We start from the raw sequence: 10,260 nt of genomic DNA on the forward strand, positions 1-10,260 counted from the left end.
TGCTGAACCATAGAATTACAGTATCTTTTTACTTTTGCAGATATCTGGTAGTGATGGATCGTGTATAAACCCTCTTCTCTCTATGACAGTTACTCCCACTGTCATGTGGTTCTTAGATTTAGCTCCCCTCTACAGACTTCATCACAGGCCTGTTGTTTCTTCATTGGTATTACCAAAACCATATTCGAAGAGCACAACGTATTAATCACCTTTCTGTGAAAGAAGTTTGTAGTGAAAGAATGGCTGAGGCTATGAAAGAATATCCTATTGGAATGCTAGTATGGCAGAATTATATAGTCTCTTAATGTTTATTTTGGTCCACATGTTCAAACACAAATAATTAATTTAAAAAGTAAAACACAAAAGTTGCTGTCTCTAACAGATCCCTGTTTTACATGCATTTTTGCAATACTACAGCATATGAGTTACTAAACTCAATGAGTTGCAACAAAATTTAACTAATTAAAGACTGAGTATTATAATTACATAAAAATTGTATCAATTAAAGTGCATTATTAACTTGTTTACAAAACAATGGGTTTCACTATTCACTCAAACATCAGAGCAAATGACTAAAGCTTTAATTTTCTTTTTTTTTTTATGACTAGATACTTACACACGAAGAAGGTGATTTAGCCTCTTAACCTACCTAGCTTTTCAAATTTTAATTGTTTTTTAATTATAAAAATCATTACTGTCCCAAGTATCCTTAATTGGATTTCAGCAAACTTTAATAACATAAAACTTCTCCTTACCTTATCAAGTTTTGGATCTTGAAAAGGAAACTTGCTTATAACTATTTTGTATTCCTCTTCATTTGCTACAGGAATAGGGCTGTAGTTGTCCGCTTCAAAAATATCCCTGGTGAATTAGTTAGTAAAGTGAAAAAAATTTAGGACATGTAACTAACTATTTTCCAGTGTTAAAACATGTAAATGAATATAAATTCTACTACCACACTTAGGTGTACAGCTTCAAAAAGTTATGAGCTGCAATCGTCATAATTTCAGACATCCAAACTATTTTTAGATGAATTTAAAAGTACCTTGCATATACTAACTCTTTATACTGTGTCTAATCAGAGAGAAAACATAGCTGAAAGCATTTTAATATGTATGACTCAAAGCATCATACAGCAAATGAACTTCTAGATCAACTACTCTACTCGAGGGTAAACTATAATGAGACACTTATTAATTATGGTAGCCTACACTTTGCCTACACTAAAGCAGATATTCAGAGCGTCTCGCTTCGGTACCACAGCTACATATAGTCAATAGGGAGGATTCAGAGAACTTCAACTAGGCACATGGCCACAGTGTTAAATACCCTCTGGACTTTTCTACTAGTCAAATGACTATATTAGGAGTCTAGAGAGCTTGAGAACCTTAATTAGTCAATTTAATTTTAATGTTTTCTGTAATACAATGTAACGTATTTCATGGTAAACAATTTCTGCACATTTAGACATCACACCCTATCTGCAAACAGGCTTTGGACTACAGTCCCAGGCTGCCATATTCCTGGGTTTACAATTTACTCAATCAAATGATTCTAAAGAATAGGTGGAAACCATTCTGCATTAAAAAAACATGAAGACGCACTGGCAGTGTCAGTAGTCTGTCAGGGAGATATGCATATCAGCTAACTGTAAACATTATGACAACCTAAATTAGGAACCTAATGCCCTCTTGCAATAGCCTAGAGTTATTAGGTTCCTAATGAAGAAAAACAGACATGTCTCTTCTGCATGTTTCTCCAATAATGTCCCTTTGGAGACCTTCCTTCTCTCCATTAAGGAAGCAGTACTTGCTGGCTTTTCTCCTAAATATTAGTTACATGTGATGAATATCTTAGTCCTATCCAACCCAAAATTCATACACAATACCGAGTTAATAAATTCTCCCAGAATTACAATTCTATCAAAAAAACTTGAAGTTAGACAAAAACAATAGACAAAATACAAAAGGCACAATTGTTATGAAATACTAACCTGAACAGTCCAGACCACTTTTTAAGAAGTGTTTCATTGTACTGGTCTCTTATCTCAAATAGAAGATCAAATAGTCGGTTTACAGGAAAACCATAGCCCTAAGGTATAAAAATGAAAAGGGTAGATAATTCAAGAACTAATACACTCAATTCCTATCACTTCAGGACTCTAAGATGAGACTGACTATTCAATCTTGTCACTTCTATAAAACAAATTATAGTACTTTAAACATATCACCACAATTAGAAGTTTATATATTAAATTCTTACCAAATACTTTATAGAATGCTTTCGGTTTTCAAGCAGAAATTTGTCCCATTTCTCTATAATGTTTTAACTTGCTATTTAGGCATATAAACAATCTTTTTTGTAAGTCTGTTAAACATTGCAAGAATACTTGCCAATGATATTCATTTGGTCTTTCAGCTAGAGAGTTAATGGTAACTGGAATGTTATTCTTGCTAAAGATCAGAAGTAAAGCAAAGTAAAGACAAAAACCTACACAAATTACAAAGCTAGCATTAACTTTGCACAGATATGAATAATCAGATGCTAGCTGGATAGCCCAGAATGCATACATTAAATTGATAATACTGAAAAGGAGGAAAGAAATACATATATTTTTAAAATACTATTGCATAATTTTCTTCTTCATTAGTATATACGATTCAGGAAAACCCAAAGCATTGGACTTACTCATCTAAATGAAAAATATGACTTTAGGAATCTCAGTTAAATTACTAATACAAGATGTACCTGCAAAGTATCAGCAAATACTACAATGAGATTCTTCAGTTCCAGAACAAGGTCAGGATCACTGCAATATGACTGAAAGTGAGAAATTCTGGTTTTGTTAAAAGGATTTAAAATATGGGACATACATATTCAAAGAATATTAGCACAGAAGGTTAAACTCTCCAGCCTTATCCCTTTACCTGACTGACTGCCTTAGTAAAAAACAACTTAGACTCGGTTGTCTTCACTTAGTCTAGCTACATAAAACTATTTGTTAAATGTTTATATGGACTATCAGTAGTATAAAAGCTCAGAAAAAGTAAAGTAAAATATGAGATTCAAAAAATAGCAGTATGTTGTACTGAGATTCAAAATCAGCAAATTACATTTATTTCAGTGGAACACACGCACACATCAAAATGCTTTGCTAAATCAACATCAGAGAGTTTTCCACAGGACATTCTTTTGAATGCTAAGCCTGGGTCTAACTAAAGCTAACTGTGCCATTTCATACAGTTTCCCAGCTGTATGGGGAAAACACTATAAAATACTTTCTAAATAAATTCAAATTACAACTTTGATGGTAAAAAGTCACCACCAAGTTACTTACTCTACTAAATGACCAAAATTTGATTTTCAGAGGTGTGGAGCTATACAACTAAGGCTTTCACCTCAGCTTCACTATTTGCAATACTGGATAAAGTATAAAAAAAGTTTATATTAAAATAATTTAAAGCAGCATGAAAATATAGTATTAATTAAAGACGATATGTGCCTTTTTCACCTTTAATTTTTGCCTTTAGCTTACTTTATTAAAGGATTAAAGACGATATGTGCCTTTTTCACCTTTCTTTAATTTTTGCCTTTAGCTTACTTTATTAAAGTAAGAGTTTGGTACACAATGCCTCATAAGACAACATACACTTATCTAAACATTAGTCTGTACTAGGATGATGTTAGAAAAGATTGTGATAGAAATGATTTTGATGGGAGTTATGCATTTTGAGAATAAATAGTGATCAACTACACGACAAGACATTGAAGAGTTCTTTAGAGATTACATTACTTTTACTCCTTAAATTACCATATTCTTACATAAATGCATAAATCCATATGCAGCCAATTAACTTGCAAAATATTTAGCTTAAAAAAAATGCTGAATGTGTAACAATTTAACCCAATCTTCTAAAAGGAATTAAAAAGTATGAGAACATCTCATGTACTACTGATCAGTAAAGGGCCTATCATAAAACTATAGTTGCAAACTGAATTTTCTCCCCATTTTTCCTCAGTGTATATGAAAAGTAAAATATTCCTCAAATTAAAGATCAATTATAATAAAACCAAATAAAACATCACATAAAGGAACTGCTTCTAGCAAACATTAAAAAGGGAAAGATAAAACTTCTATTTTTTCCTATAGTAAAAGTTGTACCAATAATAAACTCTGAAGCAATTTACTATCAGTCATTCTGAGTGAACAATGGTATTCCATTGATTTTCACAGAGGAATAAAAAATAGCATGCAGCTATTCAGCATCATTGGAGCTAAGGCAGAAATGTAACTTTAGGAGACACACTCTGAATGTACTGAAATACTCAGTTGATACAGAATTACATTCTAACATCTGTGAAGATTTTTCCAATACCTTTACTTCAACATAAACATATTCCTACTATAGCATTGAAGAGATAGCTCCAAGGGTTTTGCTGGTAGAGTTTATTTTGGAAACACAGCATTTGGAATGATAATTAGGAACTATTTCCTGGTGGTGCTTTCAGTGCTGAACTATTCAATCTGATCTAATGAAGAGGTCAGTTGAGACTAATGAGGAAGGATTGCAATAATAACAGCAGATTAACTCTGCATATTCTAAACTGCTGGACTAAGAGAAGGTTTGGAAGACCCAGTGAGTTGTAAATCAGTGGAGGATTATGCAAATAGCCCATGGCTGTGGATCACAGCCCGATACTATTGGGAAAAACAAAAGCTTGGCAGGCTCCCTCCCAAATCTGAGCAATTTTTAATCACAAGAAAAAAAAAACATGAGAGGTGTAATTTTTCACTTTGTTACTATCCCAGCTTTAAATATACAGAGCTCTGAAGTAAGAGGATTTAAACTGTAATACTGATAAGACTTCTCACTTACAGAATGTGTTCTAAGCACAGCGATGATCTTGGAAAGGGCCATGTTCCAGAGTTCATCAGTATATGTTCTAGTTACCAATCCTTGGGTTACATGTAAAATGTGGTCTTCTACTACAAAGAAACTAAAACAAAATAGTGCTTAAATTATTGTTTTCTAATATTAGCTAACCTTTCACACACAAGCATAGTCAAACCCTTCCCTACTCAAGCAGTGACCCTTTGGTAGGTTTGGTGTTCTGCTTTGCCCAGCATGAAGTAAAAATCTGAAAAGTTTGTTTCACTCCAGCTGGAGCCCAGGCTGCTGGAGAGTCTTTGTGGGGCACCGTACTGGTAGGATCTGGATGCTCTTCTCTGCTCAGAGCCAGCAACATCTGCCTGATTTGTGCAGAAACTGAATCTGCAGAAGAAAGCTTTTGAACAGTGGGAGAACAGAGGGTGAATTAAGAATCAATATAGTAAAACTTAAATCTCCATTTAGAAAACTTACCCTACAATTTGACTGAAGTATCTTCTATAGCCTTCTACGGTTTCATGCTTTCAGTGAAAAAGAAAACAAGTTTAGGAATAAAAATACTACCAAGTATTAGGTACAACCCAAGTCAATGCAAAACCAAAAGTATTGGTTACCATGCTTGACTGCGGCTGCAGAACTAATCTTGCTTGTTTCCTTCTTTGTTTTCTGTAGTAATTTTCAAATATTTCTCCATCACCCTAAAACAAGACAAAACTAGTTAAAACAAGAACATTGTCTCAGTATGAAAAAGACATTTCTTAAATTAAGGGTAGAAGTTTCTTAAACTAAGCCACATATTTTGCATTTATTCCACACGTAATCCTCCAGCTGACACCAGCAAAGTTTTGCATGTGTGAAATACGCAGAAATTCCTTTTTTTTTTAGTAGCCTACAGAATGTACTGTAAATAAAAATTTTGCTCACCTGCTTACATTTTGTCAAACAATATTATACATTTAAAGCAATATTTATGTTTTTAAACTACAGCTTTCAGAGTATATTAATATTTAGACAAGGCATATTACCTATTACTCTGTAACTGAAACTCACTGTCTCCTAAAATATTTGGCTAGGTTATTCAAGAAACTAACTGCATTGTAAAGTTAAGCTACAAAAGGTTCTGTGAATGTATGATATGCATCTGAACACCACCTGCATTAGCTCTGCCTGAGGAAAAAAAAAAGCACATGCGATTTATTTAATATTTGCTTATTCTCTTTGGAATTGGTAAATATAATGACTATGGATTTGGATTTTTCTCCTATCACAGTCCTCGAAGGTACAATGCCCTCTGTGCCTAATGATTATGTTGTGAGGAATTCAAGTGACATTCTACCCATCTCATTAAGATGACCATTCAGTAGAAACCATCTGTCCATTTGAAATTAGTGCTACATTGACTCATCTACCTAATGAACACAATGTCATTTGTATGCAAGCAGAATAAAGCAGCTTAGCATTTTTAAGGTTTGTTTTTACCTCATGAGCCTATTAATAGGCCAGGGCTATTTAGAATTCCATTACTTGGGCTTCCAAAAATCTTCAAATCAAGTTATTACAGAGATTGTATATTACTAAGTCAGTGTTACTTACCTAAATCCTTTATAAGATATAACAAGGAAAGTTTAAATTTAGTATTTTAAGTTCATAATTAATATTTCATCATATTTAGAAATACTGCTAACCTAACAAAATCTAAAAGTAGAAGAGAGACTTGGCTTAATACAGCCACTTGAAACTGAGATGCAAATTTACTAGAACACTTTCTCTTGCAGCAGCACTTTACACAGTGTGCTGTAATTCATACTAACACACACTGATCAGACATACTAACCATTCACCTCTAGCCCAAATATTCAATGCAGTTTTCAGATGCACAAAGCCGTTATTGAATTCTACTTCCAATGCCAAACATCCATTCAATCCTGACACAAGCTTCTCAAGTGAAAATGAGTAGCTGTTCTTCTCAAATTCACACCGAAAATGGAGATGTAAAATATCTCATGATTATTTATAGGCCATGCTATCCTATGCAATCAAGATCATCAATTCAGGCATAACAACTATTTTTAAACAGATGTTTTAAAGCAATCATCAGAGTACAGCAACAACCCTGATGATTCACATGCTGAATAAGCAAAGGAAAGGCAAGATAAAATATACCGAAGCAATGCATTTGTTTTGCCCAGCTTCCAAAAGTTCAGGAGTTGATATCAATAGAAATAATAAATCAGTTCACATTGGGTTATAAATTCCAGGAATATTGCTCATATAGCAAGTGCTGTTTCACACCATAGTTACATTTATTTTATACTACTATACAGCATTTATTTAAAAGGTAACATTACATGCCAAAGGGATTAAGGGTGTTTTCAGCAGAATTTAAACACGCAGCACCTCACAGCTAAAAAAAGCTCTTTTTGTATATTGCCCAGAAGTTTCTAGTCTGAAGAAAGGTTACTCATCAATAAATACAGCATGTGTTTAGTAGGTATGTAATTTGCAATCACCAGGTTGCAGTCACAACCTATGTAGTATTCTGAGGTATAAAAAATCCTGCTTTCTTCTTCAGTATGAAGAAGCAGAGTAGAAAATGTTTGTCCTGCATAAAACCAGAATACTTTCTACAGCTTTGTAGCAAAGAGAGAACTCACTAAGAAGGTGACATTTGCTGTGAGATAAGTCCTTGATATAAAAATGTAATGAATAGCCACCTGCTATCAACTCCCCTCCTTTGCTGTCATTGTGAAGTTATCTAAACTCCAAAAGAGATGGTTTACAACAGGAAGTAAATGAGAAGGACTCCAAGAAGTGGTTAATGCACAACTCTTGATAATGCTACCAAACCTTATTAATTAGATTATGTTGGCAGGAAAGACAGAAACCTTATTCTGAAGATATCAACACTGTTTTCCTAAGGGGCTAAAGGGCCTTTGATATCAGAGAGCACTCCAAGCTTTCTGTCTCCAGTAAATTTGGAAGCTGGCAGACTTTCTGTGCAAACCCAAAGAGCATATCCTTGGATCAAGAATCCAACATCAGAATCCTTGTCAAAGTGAAAAACATAATCACATATTACTTTTAAATGTCATGTATCAATTTTACTTCCTGTTCCTTTACTATATTAAAGGAAGAATAAGCACATGTTGTCAACTGGTGTATTTAACTTTACACATTCTTTTTTATATGTTATTTCACACTTATTTCCTCTGTGAAAAGAAATGGTCCATTCTTTTTTTATAGTTCTGGTGGCCTGACTTTCTGTCCCTGCTGTTCTCTTCATTGTAGAATAACTACCAGACATAGTAGAATAATTACTGACATAACTACTGATGCTTCTGTTTGGATTCCTTCTTTTTTAAAAAAAAAAAAAGCTAACAATGAAATAACACTTTAAACATTATTTCAAGATATAAGCTTTCGTGTTACACAGCTGCAAGGATTCCACAGAAAGAAGATAACCCAGCCTGAATGCTTGAAGCCAGGTCCAGCTGAGATTGTAGGATTAGCAGTAATTAAAAGTTCTTCATCTATATGCCCCTGATAATTATTGTATAAGTAATCCAACTTCAAAAGTACTTGAGATATAGGAAAGGTGAGAAAATAAATAATTTGTTAGCAAGTTTCCCCAAAAACATTTTCATCCTTATTAGCTTGCGCATTGTATCTCTCTTACAGAAGCTCAAACGGGCTATTGTGTTTCTGCCATTGCATCAAATCTAATCTGCCTGAGCACAGTCTGTCACAATCTCCAGTTTTTGCTTGCTATTTTGCTCTAATAGTCTGATTTCCACAAGATTCTGACTGAATATTCCTATGATTTGGAATATTGATCATATCCCCCCCAGACATTTGGGTAACATAGAACACTTGGGGGAACAGCAAAAGTGCTGATACCACTACTGAGGGAGACATGCATATTTTACATATATTTTTAATAACACTTATGTAATTAATGTCTTGCTGTGTGTCGCTTATTATGCATATAAAATAAAATATGCAGTTGTGCCCTGAGTATCCACACTCTACCCATCTCAGCTGGTTCATTGAGAACTACTACTACTAGAAGCAGTTTGCTTGTGAACTATTAGAGTACGAAAAATAGAAAAATGAAGATTCAACTTCAAAAAGTAAAATATCTTTTTGAAGTTACCTTAATACATACCAAAACTGAGTAGATGTGCAAACACCTATAGACTGGAGAAAAGTCTACAAGATCTTGAGCAGTCAAAATCTGAACAAAGAAAGGAAAAAGAAAAGTATATAAAGCATAAAAAACATGCAATCTGCAAAATGTGATACATTACCAGAAGAACTTGTCCACTTAATAAATACTTCATAAGACATCTTACTTGTAAGGAATTATCCCCTCCTTTTAAATTCTGGTTTAGTGCCCTTAATGTTAGGACTGCTCAACTTGTTTTCTCAAAATTTGGAGATTTAGGGGAGAATTAGTAGTTTAGTAGGGTGTGAAGTTAGTAGATTGATGAATCTAAAGTTCAGGTGAATATGAAAATACATTGAGGTTTAATACAAAAGCATGACCAAATTGGGACCAGCAAAAGCTAACTCTGTTAACAGGTTTTATGGCTATTAAAAATACTGTTTTCATAGAAAGTAGCAGGAGTTTGCTCTAATGACTTGAAGAGTAACTGCATCAGTCTTTTTGCCAGCAATTTCAGGACCCAAAAATGGATGGGTTCTATCACAAAAGAGCAAATTAATTGCTCGACTCTCCCCTCCCTTTGTACTACAGTACTAGATTTTATTAGTGTTACAAGATCAGACTCCTTTCACTGTGTTTTCAGAGCACCAGATATAAAGGTCTAAATACTCACTGTTTTGTTCTATTTATGAACACTGAGTATTTGACAGCTGAAAGAGTTCTAACACACGCTGAAGTCCTCAACACAGAAATGCTGGCTTTAGCAATAGCAGAATATTCCAGTGGGCCACATATCATTTACTGTGGGAAGGTACTGTATAATGTAAATTGCAACTGAATTCCAGAATAATTACAAGTTTTAATGTGCCCAAACATGATGCTAAAGCTAGCATTAATACAAATAATATTTTGGCACTACTTTCTCCACATAAAGCGCTGATGTGGACTGGTGTCCCTTGAAGGTGTTCTCTGGTCCTTCCTGACTAATGTTGATCATCTACACACAGTGTACTGCAAGTTTTGTTCAATAAACCTACAAAAATCACTTTAAATAAGACATACTGATTAGTGTAAAGTTACCTCTTCTTCATGTTCATCATCGTCTTCAAATGTTCGCTTCAATGTAATTTCACTCTTGGATTCCAAAATTCTGCTTCTACCTAAATGCATATTCCGACCATAGTTTACATTATTCTGCTTCTGAAG

General features: G+C 33.9%; 1 protein-coding gene across 3 annotated transcripts in view; it reads right to left on the minus strand.

Annotated features, from left to right (window-relative positions):
• EXOC6 (exocyst complex component 6) overlaps nt 1–10,260 on the minus strand; it is a 52,496-nt gene that overhangs the window by 29,026 nt on the left and 13,210 nt on the right. For all 3 annotated transcript variants that reach the window (XM_035897273.1, XM_035897272.1, XM_035897274.1), the window contains exons 7-14: nt 10,135–10,260; nt 9,055–9,123; nt 5,504–5,587; nt 5,364–5,410; nt 4,878–4,998; nt 2,749–2,820; nt 1,994–2,091; nt 756–861 (exon numbers count right to left, since the gene is read on the minus strand). In XM_035897273.1, the coding sequence (XP_035753166.1) occupies nt 756–861; nt 1,994–2,091; nt 2,749–2,820; nt 4,878–4,998; nt 5,364–5,410; nt 5,504–5,587; nt 9,055–9,123; nt 10,135–10,260 (723 nt within the window). The remainder of the gene's footprint in view (nt 1–755; nt 862–1,993; nt 2,092–2,748; nt 2,821–4,877; nt 4,999–5,363; nt 5,411–5,503; nt 5,588–9,054; nt 9,124–10,134) is intronic.

This window comes from Egretta garzetta, unplaced genomic scaffold (assembly GCF_000687185.1).
Source record: "Egretta garzetta isolate BGI_Z169 unplaced genomic scaffold, ASM68718v1 scaffold56, whole genome shotgun sequence".
Taxonomy (NCBI): Eukaryota; Metazoa; Chordata; class Aves; order Pelecaniformes; family Ardeidae; genus Egretta; species Egretta garzetta.